At 38.9% G+C, this 22,987-nt stretch overlaps 2 protein-coding genes across 2 annotated transcripts; both read left to right on the forward strand.

Moving 5' to 3' along the window:
- Positions 1-10,964: 10,964 nt before the first annotated feature.
- LOC136267096 (uncharacterized) lies at positions 10,965-13,830 on the forward strand. The gene is made up of 2 exons (XM_066062158.1): positions 10,965-11,875; positions 13,637-13,830. The coding sequence occupies exons 1-2, from the start codon at positions 11,255-11,257 to the stop codon at positions 13,646-13,648; spliced, it is 633 nt and encodes a 210-aa protein (XP_065918230.1). The 5' UTR covers positions 10,965-11,254; the 3' UTR covers positions 13,649-13,830.
- A 7,223-nt stretch (positions 13,831-21,053) lies between these two features.
- LOC136267405 (uncharacterized) lies at positions 21,054-22,049 on the forward strand. Its single transcript, XM_066062551.1, has 4 exons — positions 21,054-21,152; positions 21,214-21,480; positions 21,533-21,853; positions 21,912-22,049. The coding sequence occupies exons 1-4, from the start codon at positions 21,092-21,094 to the stop codon at positions 21,962-21,964; spliced, it is 702 nt and encodes a 233-aa protein (XP_065918623.1). The 5' UTR covers positions 21,054-21,091; the 3' UTR covers positions 21,965-22,049.
- The last annotated feature ends 938 nt before the right edge of the window (positions 22,050-22,987 follow it).

Raw genomic sequence — 22,987 nt, forward strand, 5'->3', positions numbered from 1 at the left:
ATAATAACCCTATGTTAATAATTTTCATACTGAAAGTGTTTAAAACCATGCAGCTCCTTATAAAAATTATAAAACTGCTTCAAAAATTTGTGACCACATAACACATTCAGGTACCAAAGGTGTTATAATTCTTTATATATCTACCTTAGTGAATGTCAAGCTCCATGTCAAATGGCCATTTTAATCTGACTTAATATTACTTTTGATACCCTTGTGGACGCAACTAAATCCACCATTATTTGATGAGTGGTAGCAGTGATGGCCATACTACCAATTTGCTTTCCACATTTACATGGTTAAATTCTGAATTCCACACTTTCAATAGTAGCCACTTGAATTCAAGTGGTGCACTGATTGATTTTGAAAATAAGGGTATCAGTACCATTTTCAAGCATCAAATGGTGGGTCCAATTTGCTGAATAGTTGCCACATTGATTATTAGAACAAACTCAACTAAGGTAATATATAAACGTTGCAGCATTAATTTTAACCAAGTAAATACAATATAAATGTAAACTGGTATATATGTCAAACCAACCTGGATAGAAGTCGCATTAACTAAGAGTCTGTACTGTAGTCATGTCATTGCAACAAATACAGCTGTGCATGTCAGATCAGGATATATATAGCCATATACTGTATGATATTTATAAATTGATATCATTAGCTACAGTAAAAAAAAGTCAAAAAAACACATTTTCAGTCACAAAAATATATCAAATAACTGATGTAGTGTCAGCCATGTGTAGTAATAGGTATTTCTCCCTTTCACACTCCTTCCCACCCCCAGCCCACTCAATCAAGATCAGCTATATGCATTCTTCAAGTTTCAGCTACATACATGTTTCTGATTCCCTATATTCACAGGCTTTAAGCCTTCTTACAGGTCCCTAGTGGGATAACATTCACAGAATATTAGTGGTTATATTTTACTGCTCTCTATATACAATTGCAACATAATGTACCAGTATTCTGGTTAAATGTTGCAATGCCTACCCTAGGACTATACTACAAAATATCTACATTATTTGACATGATATATCGCTGTTATTAAATCATTTGTAAATTGAAAACGACATGTCTTTTATTTAAGTCCACGCACACTTCTTGACTGCAGCATGCCTGTTCTAGGATTTTCTTCAATCTGGTCCCCCATCTCTGGCCATGGGAGACACCCACCCACCTAGCCAAGAGACCTCCACCACATGGTCAGGCAAGGAACCAGTGCTGGTACCACTAGGCACACATGGTAGTACACGCATGCACACACATTACTATTTACCAATTACCACGATTTGAATGAATACTACTGATAACACATACATCCAGGGCACACTTAAGTAGCTGGTAACTTTAAGGTAAGCACCTGGTTATAATGACACTATTATAAAAACTTAATGCTGAAATATCTTGTATACGAGTACATTAAAGGACACTTGTTATACTATAATAGACTAGTGTGTATCTAGCTAAATATAAAGTTTCTTTTGTGTGCATGGTATACCTAATATAAAGACATTGCCTCAGAAAATGACTCGGATCAACGTTTTCAGTTTAACATATATTCATGTACATGTGTAAACAACATAGCTAGCTAAACTAAATTCCACCAACATAATTTCTTCTAGAAGTATTGAGGACAATTAAACAGTTATGGCCAACCACTATTGCAAATGTACACTATTTAGGTACATTGGAATTTGCCATAATTATTGAAGTCTAGCTAGCTAAAGCATCAGACAGTGAATGGCTTTAGTTTGTAAACAATTTCCTTCATAAAAATTTATTCTCTTAGTTCTAGTTATGATTAGTTAGATATTCCTTGTTGTGTAAATCACTTATTTAATGGATATCTGGTCCTCCACAAGTTGCCATGTTGCGTATTATGTGTTGGGAACATAATGAAATGGAAACCCTGTATTAAAATTCATGTAACTAACTATAACCAAAAGACATGATATCAAAATCTGGCCAAGAAAGCATTTACAGTACAGGCACTTTTATGCATTCATTTTCTATATGCTTCACATTATCACATCCAGCTAGCTGTACATGTGTGCTTGCAATATAAACAATACTACTGAGACAATAAAAGATGATTACACTGCATTGTTACCAAAATTAATTTAACTAAAAATTTACAATTGGTTTCTACTTGGCCATCTTTTTGCACTGTATATTAAAATAAAAAGATGGCCAAGTAGAAACCAATTGTAAATTTTTAGTTAAATTAATTTTGGTAACAATGCAGTGTATCGTCTCAGTAGTATTGTTTATATTGCAAGCACACACGTACAGCTAGCTGGTCAGGATGTGATAATGTGAAGCATATAGAAAATGAATGCATGCATAAAAGTGCCTATACTGTAAATGCTTTCTTGGCCAGATTTTGATATCATGTCTTTTGGTTATAGTTACTCCATGAACAAGTACTTGTGCATTCTTGGCCTTGCCTTTCTTTACAGCTGGGCTGTTTTTGGCACAGGATATCACTACTTTTTGTTGAATGGAGAACATACAGTTAGCTACTGAAGATTGGCTATTATATTACATAGGAGACACTGCATGCATGCATGCATGCATAATAACAGCTTCAGTATCAGATTAGCTAGCTAAATCAGTAGCAAAGCTTCAAGTTCAGTGTTTAGAAGCGCTACTAAAAGTGACTTGCTAAGAGAAAAGTTCAAACCATTCAAATTTCCCTCAAGGACTCACGTGATATGTATAGGCGTGTTATTGCAAGTTGGTTGTGTTATTTTTGCTCTCTCTCATCCTTCTAATTCTCTCAATTCCCTTCATCTATCCTCTCGACCTTCGTGTCAAACTCGGCCATAATGCCGAAGAAACGTGACAGATCGACTGGTATTTCCACTCCACCAACCAAGAAAACTAAAGAAGGGGTCACTCAGGCGGAAACCGAGTCGTGTATTTCTTGTGACCAATCGATTGAAGATAACGGTTTGCTATGTGAATTTTGCTACCATTGGGAACACGGTCGATGTGCTGGCATCTCTGACGAAGCGTATGACATCCTCAGCGACTCGTCGCCCAATATCATGTTCTTCTGTACCACTTGTCGACCGAAAGTCACTGGAGCTCTAAAATTTTTTAACGAAATGCAAGACAAACAAAATGCTTTGGAAGCTAAAATTGCCAAGATTGAAGATGACCTTCGTAAACAAACTTCATTTGTGAAGAGGCTAGAAAATGTTGAAGCTAAGGTGACTTCTGGTACCGAACGGTCCAACCAAGTCCTCAAGCCAAGCCAACCAATTGCACCAATCAAAAATGCTGCCGCCAACCCTGCTGCAACCTTTAAAAATAATAATCAACTATCTATCCCTAAACCAGCTTCATCACTTGACAAGAAATTCAATGTTGTTGTTTATGGCCTAAAGGAATCACCAGCAAACACTAGTAAGCACGACCGGACGAAGCATGACCTTGACTGTTTGATGAAAGTTTTCTCTGACCTCAAGCTATCTATTACACCTGAATCAATGAGGGACTTCCACAGACTCGGAAAATATGATCAAAGCAATACTCGCCCCCGCCCCATTCTTGTCAAATTCCTGAGAGCCTTTGAAGCTACCCTTGTTCTATCATGTAAAAGTTCTTTGTCATCTGGTATAGCAATCAAACCTGATATGTCAGCTGAGGAGCGTAAAATCGAAAGTATCCTACTAAAAGAGAGACGAAGCCTCATTGATAGTGGCACTGAGAGCAAACACATCAAAATTCGTGGGAATGGTCTGTACATCAATCATAAGCTCTATGCAGCAGTGCAAAACTCTCAACTCTGCTTACTATCTGCAAGCCTCCAACCTGTGACCAATGTTTCAAACACTGCCACATCCAATGCCCCAAATGCTTCCACCAACTCCTCAGTCTCCACTCCATCCCCTATGGAAGAGTCAAATTGACTAGACTTCAGTGCCTGTCTGTGGAACGCACGTAGTCTAGTAAACAAGTTAACTAATCTGTCAAGCTTTGTCCTCTCGCATGATTTTCAAATTATTGCAATCACCGAAACCTGGTTGTCAAATTTTATCTACGACAATGAAATTTTACCCCCTTCCTTCTCAATCTACCGTCATGATCGTAAAACCAGAGGTGGAGGTATACTGATAGCAATTAAACAGACGATCCCCAGTAGAATTATTAGTATCCCTGATGAAGTTGAAGCCCTTGCTGTCCAGCTAATGTTGTATGAACCTATTAACCTGTGTCTTATTTACAACCCACCCAACTGCTCTGAAGTATACAAGCAGGATCTCTTGTCCTATTTAGAGACTACAATGCAATCCTTAGTAAAGACCTATATACTTGGTGACTTCAACTCCCCAGACATTGATTGGGCCACTCTGTCTAGTAACTGCAATTTTTCTTCAAGCTTATGTGATCTTTCATTCCAATATGATTTCTCTCAAGTTATTGACAGTCCAACCCATATTCATGGCAATACCCTTGACTTAATCTTTACTAATTCACCCGACTCAGTCACAGACATTGTTATATCCAATGATCTAAATCCGGTAACAAAGTCTGACCATTACTTAATCAGCTTCAAATTCCAGCTATCAACTACCCAGCACAGTATCACCTCTGAACCAATCTACATTTTTGACTACAATAAGGGAGACTACGATGGCCTGACTAACTTTCTGTGCAATATTGATTTTTCTAGTTGTCTCCAGTCTAATAATGTTGAATTTATCTGGTTATATATAAAATCCTCCTTATGCGATGCCATGGCACAATTTATTCCAAAGATCAAGCTCAATTCTACTCATCAGCCCAAATATTTCACTCCAGCAATCAGACATCAGATTAACTGTATCAGGTCTCTTAAACGAAGACTTCGCAGATCTCCTTCCTCCAGTATCAGGAATCGTTTACACACTGCTGAACAGTCACTGTCTGATGAAATCCATAAAGCCAGGTCAGAGTTTGAAAGAAAGTTAATAATTAACTTTGCACCAAATAATAACTCCATGGTCTACAAATATATAAGAAGTGTCAAAAAATCCAGCTCTATACCATCCTCTGTCCTTTACAACTGTGCTCCTGCCACTGACAGTGCTGATAAAGCCTCTCTTTTTAATGAATATTTTTTCTCTGTGTTTACCTCCTCAGACTTCGTACTCCCACCCTACCCTGACAAAATTGACCCATCTGTCAGATGTCACTTAGTATCAATCCAAATATCTGAACAGGAAGTATATGAAGCACTCGTCTCACTCCATACTGACAAGGCCACTGGTATTGATGGTATTGGCCCAAGGATTCTCAAACAATATGCTAACATTCTTGCTAAGCCATTGCACCATTTGTTTACAATCAGTTTAAATAGTTGCTCCATACCTTATGAATGGCGCATACACACGATTGTTCCTGTACATAAATCCGGTGACAAGACTCAAGTCACTAACTATCGTCCAATTTCTCTACTCTGTATAACATCTAAGGTATTAGAACAACTAGTTTACAACAAAACCATTTCTTACATTTCAAGTTTTCTCTCACCTCAGCAGTTTGGCTTCTTAAAAAATCGATCCACAGTGCAACAGTTGCTTCTCATGTTGAACACCATACATAGTACCAATGACCAAACTGATGTAGTCTATCTTGACTTCAAAAAGGCTTTTGACAGTGTCCCCCACAAGGAACTGTTATTCAAACTTAGATCACTTGGAATTTCTGGCAAGCTTTGGTCATGGTTTGAATCATACCTACTTAACCGTTATCAGTGTGTGAAGATTAACAACTCTTTGTCTCCCCTTCTCCCAGTTCTATCCGGAATCCCTCAGGGAAGTATACTTGGCCCACTTCTATTTCTCATATATGTTAATGATATTCCGGACATCATTAAATTTTGTCTATTGTTTCTATTTGCAGACGACACCAAATGCATCAAAACTATCTCCTCACCACTAGATTCACTTAAACTTCAAGAAGACTTAAATAATTTAAACTTTTGGAGTACCCAGTGGAATCTCCTATTCGGTCTATCAAAAATCTTTCTGCTATCTTTTAAAAGAAAATCTCCAACATCTTACAATATCGGCACCTCCCAGATTTCTTGTGTTGATACATACAAAGATCTAGGAATTATGTTATCAAGCGACCTGTCATGGGATGCTCACTATAACCACATTATCTCCAAATCCTATCAGGTACTTGGACTTATAAGAAGATCTTTCTCCCTACAAAATTACGTCCAAGCCAAATCTCGACTATATACCTCTCTTGTTAGATCCCAGTTTTTCTACTGCTCGGTCATCTGGAAACCCCACCTAATTAAGCACATTCAGCAACTCGAACGTGTTCAGAGGCGTGCAACTAAATACATTCTAAATGATTACTCTACTGACTACAAGTCTCGTCTTATTAATCTCCATATGCTACCCCTGATGTACATTCTTGATGTAAATGATGTGATGTTCTTTCTTAAAAATCTCCACAACCCCCACAATGGATTTGACATCAATAATTTCATTAAATTTGCAACTGGTCACACACATCTAGCTTCTGGAAACAAGCTACTCCAAACAAGATCACCTGACAATTCCACTAGTAACTTTTATTTTAACCGGCTTCCTCGCATCTGGAATGCCCTTCCCGTTATCAACTACCAGGACAACCCACTCAAGATAAAGGCCAAACTTTTAGATTATCTGTGGAATCATTTCACTGCCAATTTCACCTCCAACAACACCTGCTCTTTTTCATTTCTATGTCCATGCTCAAAGTGTTCAAAGATCCCTCACCAACCTAACTTCAACTCCCTTTAACTGTTAATCCCCCCCCCCCCTTTTAAGTAATCTTAGACTAGTAAGTAAACTTTGTAGCTAATCACTACTACAATTTAGCTTCTGGCCACTGACACAGGATGTCAGTGGGCCATCAGTGTGCTGCCATATGTCCCAATTCTATCATATCAACATCTGCAACTTGTATGTATGTAGGTATATGTACACTGTAAAGTTAATTATTATTATTATTATTATTATTACTAGGACCGCGTCACATACAACCAAGTACATACACCAACGTGACAGCCCCCCGGTGAGGCTATTAGGTGGTGAATGCATTATCCCCAAATCAACTCAATATGTCACAGTAGAACACAATAGTGGCATCGTAACTAAAGGCCACCAGTAGCTAAGTGCCAGTACATCATTGGTGTGGTATAAATGGCACAGTGATGTGTACAAAGTATATGTATACAAAACATACAGGAGAGAACTATACATTATTGCAGTATTGTATGCAGCAATACATTATAGGCAACATCACCATGCAGATAAAAATCATTAGCCAATATACAGCAATGCATATCAACATCAACTAGAGCTAAGTAAGGTTCATCAGTGATGTAGCAATGGCACAGTGATGGGTGACACACTATAGTTATGCATACACAACTTTCAGCAGGAGATAGCTATACAATGCTGTAGGCGCATGCAAGCCAGATGAACCAGATAAAGGAAGATAGCCAAGCCACTAGAGCCTAGTAGCTACGCCAGGTGAAGGCAAAAAAGATTAAGCACGAATTGCCTGACACCAACACAAAGAAAGTTCGCCATGCCAGCTGCACAAGACAAAATTGTTTACTTGTATTTTATATGTAACTGTAAGCTTATTGTAAAGAGCGTGGCATATGTCAGTTTAATGTTTTCTTGTATTCTCAGTGTTTATTTACGTGAATGAATCCACTGGCAGCTGGCATGGAGACTTGAGATGTTACAAACATAAAAACTTACTTGTAATCTTCTTGTTTACACAAGTGGCTTCTGGCTCTCCTGCACGGGCATCACTAATCTTCTTCGCGCAATATGTAAGTAATTAAGCAAGGGTGTGGTACTGCATGGGCGTTATATAGAATTACACGTATGGTCAAGTCATCAGCACAAACAGGAGCGACGATTATACGTTTGTACCTTCATTCACAGGCGAATCTATCCCCGGTTAGTTCATGTCTCTAGGCCTCGTAGTTTTCTCAAACATTAATTATTAATTATTTATTTATTTATTTATTTATGACGTAATTTTAACCGCGTTTCGTATTATTCTTAGTACTTGGTTGTATAATTATATTTTGCGTGATGTTTCCCGTGAAAATAAGAACCGAGGATAGCTAGTGACAAAGTTTAATTTAATTTAATAATTGCTTTACAGAATTGGAATTACATACAGTAGAGGCTATAGTGATTACAGAGACATACAATTCTGAAGGACTACCAGTGTCCTGCACTGGTAGCCTAGAGCACTAACTACTTAACTACAAAAACTATACATGCATACATTTATATAATAGTTACAAATAATTATAGTTGGTTGGTGCAGGAGTCTTGGAGCAGCGGGTACAAGGACACAGGTAATGAAAAGTACAGGGGGTATTATCAAAGTTAGCTAAAAAATGATTCCATAAAAATGCTTTCAACTTTGGTTTGATTACATCTAGTGATTGAGATAGGTCAATTATTGGTAAAGAGTTCCATAATCTTGGTAAACGATAAAAATATGAGTTCATGATAGGGTTGATATGGGCTGTCTTGGGGTATAACTTTGTGCCAGCAGATCTTGTTGAACCTGTAGTAAAGTTGGTATAGTTCAAGATGTCAAATTTATCTGATGGATTTTTGATGGATTTGATAAAGAATAGTATGTCGGCAATTTCGTAAATGTACATTAGTGGCAACATACCAGTTTGTATTAGCCTTGTTTTATAGTCTGATTGATAGTTTGATAATATGAATTTGGTGGCTCTTCGTTGGACTTTCTCAAGTGATTCAATGTCTTTTAACAGGTAAGTCTAGGCTAACATATTAATGGTTCTTCCTGAAGCGGTGGATTGGTGATATAACTAGTCTGTGTGCATAACAAGTGGAGGCGAATCGGCTGCGAGTTGTTGCTGAATGCCGTATGTAATTTTAGATAGGAATCCCCCATGCCATAGTAGCTTCCTGGGATTATATATATATGCTTTTGTAGGCCAGATCCTTGCAGCTGGCTTGTTCTAGCAGCTGTGTGGGTCAGACCGCGAACAAGTTGAGCTGAACCCTAGTGAGAAAACAGCTAAAAATGAAAGATTTTTTCTCAACATTTCAACCAACCAGATGGTTGGTGATGACAACGAAGTTGTCAAGAGTAGACAAATACTTCCATCAACAAGCTATAAGGCTACTAATATACTTTTATGGCTTCCTCTAATGTATATGGTGAAATCTTTGGCTATAAATAATGTGTCAGGCATTTGAATGATTAGCAAGTAAGTCAATACTACAAAACTAGTAAGTTAATATTTTTGAGGGCTCAGCTCGATGCATACATACAGTATACCATAATTACTATGCATCAATTGATTGATGTGGTGATAATATGTGCAGATCTGAGACAACCATGGACCCTATTATATAGTAACTGCATGGGCAGATATATAGAGTTATGTATACTCTAATATATAATTGTTGAGTGTTGTAGTTTGCCAATGGTCAAAGCTAAATTAACCATTTTAGATAGCTTTTTGTGATGTTGAAGATGTCCGGCAAACTCCAGTTAGGGGCAGGTAATAAAAGGTTATTTTTCAAAACAGGAGAGAAACATGCTTAGGCCCGCAAGGTACAGGCTTAATCTACTTACCCCAGTAGATGCACCATATAATGCACATATCAATGTATCGCCCTACTAACCCCCCCCTTCGGGAATATATAGGGCTATAGTGGGCACAACCGAATGTTAAATGCCCCATGGTAGGCAGATATGGAGCCAAGTACATTTGAAAGTACTTAAGTAAAGTACAAGTACTTTTGAATTTTCCAAGTATAAGTACAAGTACTCTGGCGACAGTCAAGAGAGTACTTAAGTAAAGTACAAGTACATGCTGGAAGTACTCAAGTAAAGTACAAGTACATTTTGCTGTAGCAAAATATATACTTATTCAGTGTATTGTAGTATGTAAGTGTACCTAGTGGGGTTGGTACTTTCAGGTTTTTGTCAACTATTCACTCTCTTAAACATTTAAAATGCACTAACTTTAGCAGCAGCATTGTTTTTATTTGCCAGAATTCTATGACATCATTAATCGTGGCTACATGATACATAGTAAGGTTAGGGAATGCACTAGAAGAATTGTACAATGCACCTTCATGCAATTTCGTTAAGTACCCACTGTGTACAAACTACGTACAATGTTTGCAGTACTTGTAGTGATGTAACACTAACACCCATGCGCACACGTGAATGTGCATACAGACTTTCATGTAGCTGACACGTAGTTAGTAGTGTTGTGTTGTATATTTGCTGTATAACTATCCTGTGATTCACATGATATTAAGAATATCACATTGGCGACGAGGTAAAAATGGCAACACCTGGCAAGGGGGTGTCATGTCGGCTCACGCTGTAGGTAGATCTGCGACCGCGGTCAAAGTCTTGACCGGGGAAAATTTCACCTTGACCCTTGACTTGCAGCGTTTATCGTCTTTGACCTGTGACTTGAGCGTTTCTTGTCGAACTTTTGACCTACACTTATTTCTCTATTTTCCTATACACACCTGCGCTTGTAACCTAGTATAATATTTTCTTAGTGCGTGCTACCAGCAGCTGGGAGAGAAAAATCATTATAATTACGGCGAAATGCTCTGTTGGAGCTTTAAAACATCTTCTTCGAGATCCTTACTTCTTGTGAGTTACGTATAATCCCGTAAACTTGATAATAGCTACGTATAGTTTTCGATTGTGGGTTTCGAACTTCCGTATCGTCTTGACCCTTGACCCACTGTAAGAGCTATTTAGTGGCCTTGACCGTTGACTTAGAGTTTGACCGCGGTCGCAGATCTACCTACAGCAAGAGCCTGAGTGACACCCCCTTGCCTGGAGGAATTGGTGAATTCTCAGGAGAAGCGGCAGACTGGGAGAGCTACATAGAGAGACTTGAGAATTATTTTGTAGCACACGAAATTACTCAGTGATGCCGCCAAGCAGAGGGCAACGCTCCTTAGTCAATGTGGCTCTGCCACCTACAAACTGGTTCGAAGTCTCGTGGCGCCACAGAAGCCAAACGAAGTGGAATACGCTGCTCTAGTCAAGCGGATCAACGAACACTTTGTTCCCAAGCTCTCCGTCATTGTTCAGAGGTCCAAGTTCAATACCTGCGTGAGGCAAGCTGGTGAGTCTGTATCAACGTTTGTGGCACACTTGCGCGCTCTTCAGTTCAGAACATTGTGAATTTGGAGACACATTAGAGGACATGCTTAGAGATCGTCTCGTCTGTGGTATAGCCGAGAGCCGAATGCAGCGTGCCATGCTAGCAGAGCCGAAACTGAAGTTTGCCAGGGCTTTTGAACTCGCTCAAACCATGGAGTCTGCAGACCGGGACACACGCAAGTTACAGTCCAACACTTCAGTGCACTTGTTGACAGACAAATCAACAACAACTAAGCCTTGTTACCGTTGTGGCGAACGACATCACCCATCATCTTGTCGTTTTGTGGATGCTATTTGTCATGCTTGCAAGAAGACAGGTCATATCTCTAAGGTGTGCCGAAGTAAATGGAAAACCACAGCAGCTGGAGGCAACACAGGAGGTACAAAAAGTAACACTTCAACCTCAGCCAGTCGATCTTCTAAGTCATCCACACAGTCTGAACCTAAGGCAGCTCTAACTCTCACTGCCACACCAGAAGAAGATGTTTATACAATGTTTAGTATTCATGGACCAGGACATGCACCATTCTATGTAACTTTAACAGTTGATGGTCATGAGCTTCAAATGGAGTTGGATACTGGTGCTGCAGTGTCAGTGTTGAGTGAGGAAACCTACAAGGCAGTTTGGAATGTTGAGAATCTACCACCTCTGCAACCCTCCCAGGTACACTTGCATATGTACACAGGTGACACAATTCCTGTTTTGGGCATGATGTATGTGTCTGTACAACATAACCAGCAAGCTAGACAATTACCTTTGTTGATAGTAAAAGGGGATGGTCCTACATTGTTGGGCAGGGACTGGCTTAAGCAGTTGAGATTAGACATTGATTGGTCAAGTGTTTATCATGTACAAACACAGCATACTGTATCCCAGTTGTTACATAAACACAGTTCAGTTTTTGCTGATGAGCTAGGTACAGCAAAAGGGGTAACTGTTACTTTACATGTGGACCCAGCAGTTCAACCAAAGTTTTACAAGGCTAGGCCTGTACCTTTTGCTATTCGTCCCAAGGTGGAAGATGAATTAGATAGGTTGTTGACAGCTGGTGTAATTGAACCTGTTCAGTACTCTGACTGGTCTGCTCCAGTGGTACCAGTAGCTAAGCAAGATGGTAGTATCAGGTTGTGCGGGGATTATAAGTTAACTGTGAACAAAGCAGCTCGACCTGAGGTGTATCCCCTACCACGAATAGAAGAGTTATTTGCCACATTAGGGAGAGGTACACACTTCACGAAAATTTATTTAAGTCATGCCTACCAACAACTGCTACTCTCTGAAGAGTCTCGTAAATACACTACAATCAATACTCACAAAGGGTTATTCAGATACACCAGATTACCCTTCGGTGTGTCCACAGCACCGGCAGTATTTCAATGCACAATGGACACTTTGTTGAAAGGTATTCCTAATGTTACAGTTTACTTAGATGATATATTGGTCTCGGGTCAGACAGACAAAGATCATTTAGACAATTTAAGCACTCTATTGTCCTGATTAGAGACAGCTGGTAACCCCCACCCCTTGGGGGTTACCAGCTGTCTCTAACCCCCACCCCTTTGGGAATACTAACCCCCACCCCCCACCCCTTCGGGAATATATAGGGCTATAATGGGCACAACCTACTAACCCCCACCCCCCACCCCTTCGGGAATATATAGGGCTATAGTGGGCACAACTGAATGTTAAATGCCCCATGGTAGGACAAACCTATTGTGTCAAATCTCCACCATTGGCTCCAGTTGCAACATGGGAGATTTGACATAGCATAGAAAAACTACTTGGGTGCTTAATGAATGATTGTCAAATATCCCATAGTGAAGCAGCAGTTTCGCCTTGTAAAGCCCCACTTACAGGCTTTACATCCAAGGGGGGTGGTGGGGTAACACATTGGTAGGTGCACAATGAGTTTGCATCATTAACCTTGTGTTAAAATTTAGTCTGTCTTGCTTTTTTCATGCTTATAGCAGCTAATGTGCTTATTCTCAAACAATCAGGACTGAAAAACTACAAATTGTCTTCTACTTTTATCTATCAACTATCCAATCACTGCTAGCTACTTTTATCTATCAACTATCCAATCACTGCTAGTTTATTAAAATTTCCTTTGCTGTTGTGTAACTTGTTTACCATTATGCTATAACCATTAGTCCCTCCTAGTTTATATGTCTCCTAGCAACAAAAATTGTTATGTCAGCAATGTAGGTGAGAACCACAAAACAAGTCAAGTAATATATTCCAAAATTGGTCATCAACTGCTGCAGTATGCTGCATACATTTTGGGAATGGCTATGTGGGATGCTCACTTTAACAATAATCATAATAGTGGAATTAAGTGTTTGTTGACATGTTAGTCTGACTATATGATTACATGTTTTTAGTTAGCTGTGCCTTATCATACTGTATCCCTTTCTGTATATGCAGGGTGGATACTGATGTTGTGACTGTTGGCGGGTGAGTTTATGGTCAATGGACAAATCACGCAAATGGTGAAGAAAAATTAATATGTGGTAGCTACCAAGACCCCACTACTATATTATGAACTCTTGGTGGTACTTCATAGCCAAACACTAGTGTATCTGGCTTCTTGTGCTATTGTAGTCATTTTTAAAAATTTTATGGGATTTCATGCTATCATTAAAGAGTTTCTATAATTGTGGGTTAAGTGCTGAAAGGTGATGCGCTGATGCTGGATTTTTAAGTGAACACTGAAGTTTCAGAGGCACTGAAGGGCTGGGGCGGGATTAAAGACGTGCACAGGTAATGTAGCAGTAAGTTACTTCAACTGTATCACTACAGTGGGTATGAAGCAGCTGGCTATAACTATGTATGGCCCTGCATGGGCCGGAGTCACGCTATAACGAGTCAGTGGAGGCATATCGTGGCGAATTTAAAACAAATCAGTGACTGGACTCACAATTAAACCAAGAGTTGACAGCACAATGTCTCAAATCAGTCAGTTTGCTATGGCTAATGACCTTGCCCACTTCCACACTGTTTGGGAATTGAGGCGGGCGCCTCACACCTCGACGTCATGGCGGCAAATTTGAATCTTCAAAGAGCACAAAGGCGATCTCATAAACTAACGAACTGACAACTTATAGCGAAATTAAATGTACAGATACATTGTGTAAAAAGCCCGTGATAGCCGCAGCCTTTTTACAACACGACTTCATGGTTGAAAGAAAATCGCTCCAATGGGATGCGATGACCAAGAAAATGAAAAAAAAACGATGCACATTTGAATAAATAATTTAATTATGCATTGTAAATGGGTGGGCGATGGAACAAACTACTCCAACAATTCGCCTGACTTTTCGTGTGGTAGTTACTCATTATACAAAGGTTACATGCCCCTGGTTTCGAGGCGGAATCTTTTAGTAAGGCTGAGATTTCGCCATGCGGATTTTAAAAGATTGCGTAATCGATCCCTCATGTAAATGACTCACAGTAGTGGTCGCGTGTTTATTATTTTGTGGGCGCGCGCTTTGTGCTTCTTGGCCTTGCGACTCACTACCGTGAGTCTTGATGTCACTTTTAAAGAACATGAGGTCATCCTGCAAGTGCACTGGAATGATGTGAGCATACAGATAATTTTAAGCAGCAGAGCTGTGTGTAGCTACATAAGCAAAGACAACTGTAATATTGTACTACTGTGCATACCTATAATATTATGTGTATCAATGAATACAGTTTCAAATAACTTGGCAGTTCATTTTAATATTGATTGATTGATATTTTTAACCCCATACACATTGGCATTTCTAAGGAGGGGCTAATCCCCAACACTCCCCTCCCTCTACCAAAAAAAAACAATTAAGTTTTAGGGGTATAGATTTGCATTGTTATTTTAGTATTTTTGATGTCTTTGGCATCAATTTTCAATCCTTTAAATTACAAAAAATCCTGCAACTTCTGTGCATGGTTTACACCCCTAGAGGCCCAGACTACGTAAAGTTCTAATTTATATTACATCAATACAACAATAGACAGTATATGTGACTGAATTTGACAAAACCCGGCTTTGACGCACAAAGCTTCGTTAGGAGATATGGCGATTTTAAGTAATCATTGTGTAATAACTTCCCAGTGCCTACAGCTGTGCAAACACAATTTGCACCAAGTATGCATCTATTTACTAGCTATCACTGAGTGGGTGTATACATTTCTGATACCCAAAATTAGCCCTGTTTTAGGCAGCTTTTCTCGAGCGGGTAATAATATCACAGGTGGTAGTAATAGAGTGGGAGGGCGGTGGGTGGGAGAGAGGGTGGGGGGCGGTGAGTGGGAAGGAGGGTGGGGGGCGGTGGGTGGGAGGGAGGTGGGGGGCGGCGGGTGGTAGGGAGGGTGGGGGGTGGCGGGTGGGCTTAATATAGGGGTATAAAATGAAGCAAGAAGACGATTGGAATCCAGAGGCCAAGTTTGGGCTCTCCATGGCCCTCAAATCACTCCAAATTGACCGAGAATACTATTGGCGAGCTCTCTGTGAAGTCCCAGCTCACTACACACCATTATCACAAAGCCATGGCCATTTAATGGTGCCAATCTCACACTCGTGGCTTTGACAGGGTTGGAAGAAATCTGCCACAGAAACCAGACTTGCCAGTCCTGAAGGAAGTACAGTGTGGAATATGATAGTGTATTAGGCCAGCAATCCATTCCTGGTAAAAACGTAAGTTTGATTTTGTGTGTGTGGAAGCCTTGTTATGTGAAATCCGGTCACATATAGTGATGCTGTGCCTTCCTTGCTCACCCTCCCTCCCTTAGGTCAGATCTATAATTGTCACTGTGACCATATAATTGGTTAAAGTCATTCTTCATTGCAAGAGACATTACAATTCAAAAACACACAAAAATAGCTAACTGCAAAAAACAAACAGCATAAAGTACACATACATGACAACAAACACTAACAATTAGCTACACAAGATCAGCAATAAACGAACAAGACAATCATATAGTAGGGGTGGATCCAGACTTTTTAAAAGGGGCCACGGTTCCATTTTGGAATTGCAATGTTACCCTGTAGAGAGTTCAACTACAAACAAGTCACCCTGTAGAGATCAGCTAGTAGGGAAAACAGCTAAAAACAAGTCACCCAGTAGAGTATGTTCAGCTATAAACAAATCACCCTCTAGATAGTTCAGCTACAAGCAAATCACCCTATAAGGAGTTTAGATACAAACAAGCCATCCTAGTGAGATCAGCTAGGAAAGGTCACCTGTAAAGTTCAGCTAAGAACAGGTTACCCAGTGGTAAGTTGACTAAGTTCAGCTAAAAACAAGCCACCCCTGTAGAGAGATCAAGTAGAAACAAACCACTTGTAGAGCGTTCAGCTACAAACAGTAGAGTTCAGCTACAAAAAAGTCACCCAGTAGAGAGTTCAGTTATACAAACAAGTCACCTGGACACAAGTAGAAAACTCAGCTAGAAACAATTAAGTCACCTGAAGATATATAGTTCAGGTCAACCAGTAGAAAGTTCAGCTACAATCAGGCCACCCGGTAGAGAGTTCACCTACACACAAATCACCTTGTGGATAGATCAGCTACAAACACGCCATGAGAGTTCACCTACCAATAAATCACCCTGCAGAGAATTCAGCTACAAACAATTCACCTGTAGAGAATTCAGCTACAAACAAATCACCCCATGGAGAGTTCAACAAACAGCCATCCTATAAAGAAATCAGCTACAAACAGGTCAGAATGAAGCTACATACAAATAGATCACCCAGTAGAGAGTTCAGCTACACACAAACATGCAAATTACCCTATAGGAGGTTCAGCTATAAGCAACTCGCCCTGTAGGGAGTTCAGCTACAAGCAAATCACCCTCTAGAGAGTTCAGCTACAAAAAAAGTCACATTATAGAGAATTCATCTGCAAAAAGTCAGTCTGTAAAGAGTTCAGCTACAAACCAATCATCTTGTGGAAAGTTCAGCTACAACAGACACATTTCATAATAAGGCTTTATAGCATATAGAAATAACCGTTGCCCCTAGCAACCTGAATTTCCCAGTATTATTAGGTGATAACGTCTAAAGTAACTTCTCCAACTTTTGAAAGGATAGCATATTATATGTCATAAGATATGATATTTTGAAATTTGTGGTTTCCCATATATATCTATGTGAGAGGGCTACAGTTGCCCTTCTGGACAATCACAAAAAAGAGGTATTTCAACGTATGCAAAACTAAAAATTCAAAGGTACGCATATCTCAAAATTACATACTTTGTAAGTGTGAATGTCAGCAATATTCTCTCTAAGTTATAAATGGATAGTGTATATAGGTCATAAGATATGACCATAGATACTACACTTTGAATCCCATGATTTGTGTGATTACTGAGAAGGGGCAACTGTTGCCCCTCTCATTGACAATGTATGGGAAAATTACAACTTCAAAATGTCATATCTCATGACTTATTTATGCTATCCTTTTAAAACTTGGAGAAGTGACTTAAGACATTGACACCTACGAATAATGTAAAATTTAGGTTGCTAGGGACAACAGTTGAAATTTTCATTATTATGAAATTTGTCTATTGTAATTCACCCAGTAGAGAATTCAGCTACAGACAAGTTACCTCTATAGAGAGTCCAGCTACAAACAAGTCACCATGTATAAAAAGTTCAACTACCATGTAGGAGTTTGGCTACGAGCAAATCACCCTCTAGAGAGTTCTAGAATTCTACTACATAAAAGTCACACTGTAGTGAGAACTCATCTGCAAAAAGTTACCTAGTAGAGAAGTCAGCTACAAACAAGCCACCTGTTAAGAGTTCAGCTACAAACAGGTTACCCAGTAGAGAGTTCAACTACAAACAGGTCACCCAGTAAGGAGTTCAGCTACGAACAAATCACCCTTTAGAAAGTTCACTTACAAACAAGTCACCGAGTAGCAAATTCAACTACAAACAATCATCTGTAGAGAGTACAAACAAGTCACTCTGTAGAGAGTTCAGCTACAAACAGGCCACCTTGTAGAGAGTTCAACTACAAGCAAGTCACCAAGTACAGAATTCAGCTACAAAAATGTCACTTTGTAGAGAGTTTAGCTATAAAGAAATCATCCTGTACAAGGAAGCCACCCAGTAGAAAATTTAGCTACAAGCAAATGACCTATGTAAACAAGGTACCCGTCGAGTTCAAACCACCATGCAGAGAGTTCAGCTACAAACAAACCACCCTCTAGAAAGTTCAGCTACTAACAAATCACCCTGTAGAGAGTTCACCTACAGACATATCACCCTGTGGAAAATTCAGCTACAAAATGCAAGCCATCATGTAGAGAAATCAGCTACAAGCAATCACCCTGTAGAGAGTTCAGCTACAAACAAGCACCTGTATGGAGTTCAACTATACAAAAAAAAATTCACCCAGTAGAGCTATCAGCTACAAACAAGTTACCCAGTAGAGAGTTCAACTACAAACAGGTCACCCAGTAAGGAGTTCAGCTACAAACAAATCACCCTTTAGAAAGTTCACTTACAAGCAAGTCACTGAGTAGAGAATTCAACTACAAACAATCATCTGTAGAGAGTACAAACAAGTCACTCTGTAGAGAGTTCAGCTACAAACAGGCCACCTTGTAGAGAATTCAACTACAAGCAAGTCACCAAGTACAGAATTCAGCTACAAAAATGTCACTTTGTAGAGAGTTTAGCTATAAACAAATCATCCTGTACAAGGAAGTCACCCAGTAGAGAATTTACCTACAAACAAATGACCTATATAAACAAGGTACCCGTCGAGTTCAAACCACCATGCAGAGAGTTCAGCTACAAACAAACCACCCTCTAGAAAGTTCAGCTACTAGCAAATCACCCTGTAGAGAGTTCACCTACAGTCATATCACCCTGTGGAAAATTCAGCTACAAAATGCAAGCCATCATGTAGAGAAATCAGCTACAAGCAATCACCCTGTAGAGAGTTCAGCTACAAACAAGTCACCTGTATGGAGTTCAACTATACAAAAAAATTCACCCATTAGAGTTATCAGCTACAAACAAGTTACCCAGTAGAGAGTTCAACTACAAACAGGTCACCCAGTAAGGAGTTCAGCTACGAACAAATCACCCTTTAGAAAGTTCACTTACAAACAAGTCACCGAGTAGCAAATTCAACTACAAACAATCATCTGTAGAGAGTACAAACAAGTCACTCTGTAGAGAGTTCAGCTACAAACAGGCCACCTTGTAGAGAATTCAACTACAAGCAAGTCACCAAGTACAGAATTCAGCTACAAAAATGTCACTTTGTAGAGACTTTAGCTATAAAGAAATCATCCTGTACAAGGAAGTCACCCAGTAGAGAATGTAGCTACAAACAAATTACCTATATAAACAAGGTACCCGTCAAGTTCAAACCACCATGCAGAGAGTTCAGCTGCAAACAAACCACCCTCTAGAAAGTTCAGCTACTAACAAATCACCCTGTAGAGAGTTCACCTACAGACATATCACCCTGTGGAAAATTCAGCTACAAAATGCAAACCATCATGTAGAGAAATCAGCTACAAGCAATCACCCTGTAGAGAGTTCAGCTACAAACAAGTCACCTGTATGGAGTTCAACTATACAAAAAAATTTCACCCAGTAGAGCTATCAGCTACAAACAAGTTACCTTAAGAGAGTTCAGCTACAAACCAGTCACCCAGTACAGCGTCCAGCTACAACCAAATCACCCTGTGTAGAGTTCAGCTACAAACAAATCACCCTGTAAAAAGTTCAGCTATAAGCTACCCGGTAGAGAATTCAGCTACAAACAAGTCACCTAGTAGAGAGTTCATCTACTTTTGTAACTAAGTAGATTAAAGTAACTAACTAAAGTAATACAACTAGTTATATAGTAATTTGTAACGAGGATGAACACACAATAAGTTGCATAGTTTCATATGGTTTGCCTGTTGAGAAAAGTTCATTTGTATAAAAGTTTGTACAATCATAAAGAAGCATGTTTAGCTAACTTTACAACTGCTTTACATCACGTTTCTCCTTCCTTCTGTAAAGAAAAAAAAGGTAGAAAAGCACCAAAGCTGGCCTATGGCCTGCTTTGGAGTATGCAAATACAAAAGGAAGTGATATCTAATCCAAAACAGCCAAGCTGTAAAAAAGGGCATGGCTCCCAAAAAGGCTATGGTGAAAAAATGTGAAACTGAAGTTGGCGGCCAAGAAATGGCTGTGATGGTAGGTAAATGACAAAATTTTAATAACAACAATTCAGGTGAATTTGTTGCCGAGTCCTAGAAATTTACCTGAATTGTTGTTATTAAATTTTTTTCCATTTACCCACCATCACAGCCATTTCTTGGCTTGGATTTCACATCTTTTCTCATTATGGCTTTTTGGGGGCTGCACCCTATTCATGGTTGTCTTGGATTAGATAATTTTATCACCAATCAATGGTAATATACTATGTACAGTCTTAAAGTGACTTCCCCAACTCTGCATGTAGTTTACTAATATCACCTTTGTTTGTTTACTTCTTCCCTTCATAATGTCACTCCCATGACTTCAAAATTAATACAAAAGACTTAGAACAATGAAACTAAATGTGCTGCTTTTTGTGGTATTGTTATTGTGGTTTATGTAGTGTCAGTTGCAACATCCATGTCAGTTAAATTTACATTGATACGTCATTATAAACCCCATTTACAGTACTATCAAGAGCATGTACGAATGAGTAATTGATTTTCCCAAAGAATGTCTTACAAGGATGTGACTCAGGAAAAATTGCACCCGATAAATGATGATCTGTTTTCAACCTGGAAATTCAAGAATTAGTCTAGCAGCTATAAAAGCTGTATGTGAATATTGTACGACATCACAACAGTTTAGCCACAATCAAGTAAATTTAAATTACACAATATTCAATGGAGAAAACTGGAATTGCAACTATAACAAGTCTGATTTTTCTACTTATCAGTTCAAAAGGTGAATAGATATAGTTATGTTTAGTTATACATAGTATTGATGTGCGACATTTCATTTTTAGGTGATGCTAAGGTTGAACTTAACATTTCAAGCACTGTAATTGCTGGAGTAACAGTGAATGGAAGTTGTATCTGCAGTGGAGCGGGTAAACCAAGGTATATACATGTCAGCACAACAGGACAAAATTGTACTATTGGTGGAGCATCAGCAGTGGGCACAAACATTAACAATTTTAATATCACCTGCTTAAGCAGCAATGTGTCTATTAATTTGGAGTGCTACGTGTACAGCAATAACAAGCCTAAAAGGACAGCTAAACAAATTGAAGGTAACAAACAGCAACCGGTACAGTCATGGTATATGCATTTTGTTTCTTACAGTGGTATCCAAACCAACAATAATCAGTCCATCAGTTAATGCTACTGTTACTAGGCCTGGTCTACCCATCACTTTATCATGTGAAGTGGATGGTGATCCAAATCACTACTGGGTGGGATGGTTTCACAGAAATTCCATGATTCAAACAGATGATGATGATCACTCTGTTTCTGTGTCACCAAGTGTTAGGTCACTACAAGGCACAACACACCACCTCACTGTCCATTCTGTGAAAGTGGCAGGCAAATATCATTGTCGGGTGTTTACAATACAAGATGGAAATGTTACAGATCAAGTGACTCATCAAGTTTCTATTGGAAGTGGTACGTAAATATACTGTAAGACTGCTAAGAAACTTGATATTTACATTTTTTGTTACAGGGGACACTGACAGTTCATCACTGCTGGATGTTTTATCAACATTTTTCTTTTGATTATGGAACTATAACATAATGCTGTGTGGTATATTACATACTTGGTAAAACCATTTATGTTGTAATTGTTAAGTTGTAAATTATAATAATAACCCTATGTTAATAATTTTCATACTGAAAGTGTTTAAAACCATGCAGCTCCTTATAAAAATTATAAAACTGCTTCAAAAATTTGTGACCACATAACACATTCAGGTACCAAAGGTGTTATAATTCTTTATATATCTACCTTAGTGAATGTCAAGCTCCATGTCAAATGGCCATTTTAATCTGACTTAATATTACTTTTGATACCCTTGTGGACGCAACTAAATCCACCATTATTTGATGAGTGGTAGCAGTGATGGCCATACTACCAATTTGCTTTCCACATTTACATGGTTAAATTCTGAATTCCACACTTTCAATAGTAGCCACTTGAATTCAAGTGGTGCACTGATTGATTTTGAAAATAAGGGTATCAGTACCGTTTTCAAGCATCAAATGGTGGGTCCAATTTGCTGAATAGTTGCCACATTGATTATTAGAACAAACTCAACTAAGGTAATATATAAACGTTGCAGCATTAATTTTAACCAAGTAAATACAATATAAATGTAAACTGGTATATATGTCAAACCAACCTGGATAGAAGTCACATTAACTAAGAGTCTGTACTGTAGTCATGTCATTGCAACAAATACAGCTGTGCATGTCAGATCAGGATATATATAGCCATATACTGTATGATGTTTATAAATTGATATCATTAGCTACAGTAAAAAAAAGTCAAAAAAACACATTTTCAGTCACAAAAATATATCAAATAACTGATGTAGTGTCAGCCATGTGTAGTAATAGGTATTTCTCCCTTTCACACTCCTTCCCACCCCCAGCCCACTCAATCAAGATCAGCTATATGCATTCTTCAAGTTTCAGCTACGTACATGTTTCTGATTCTCTATATTCACAGGCTTTAAGCCTTCTTACAGGTCCCTAGTGGGATAGCATTCACAGAATATTAGTGGTTATATTTTCCTACTC

The sequence above is a fragment of the Dysidea avara genome, chromosome 9, assembly GCF_963678975.1.
Source record: "Dysidea avara chromosome 9, odDysAvar1.4, whole genome shotgun sequence".
NCBI classification, from domain to species: domain Eukaryota; kingdom Metazoa; phylum Porifera; class Demospongiae; order Dictyoceratida; family Dysideidae; genus Dysidea; species Dysidea avara.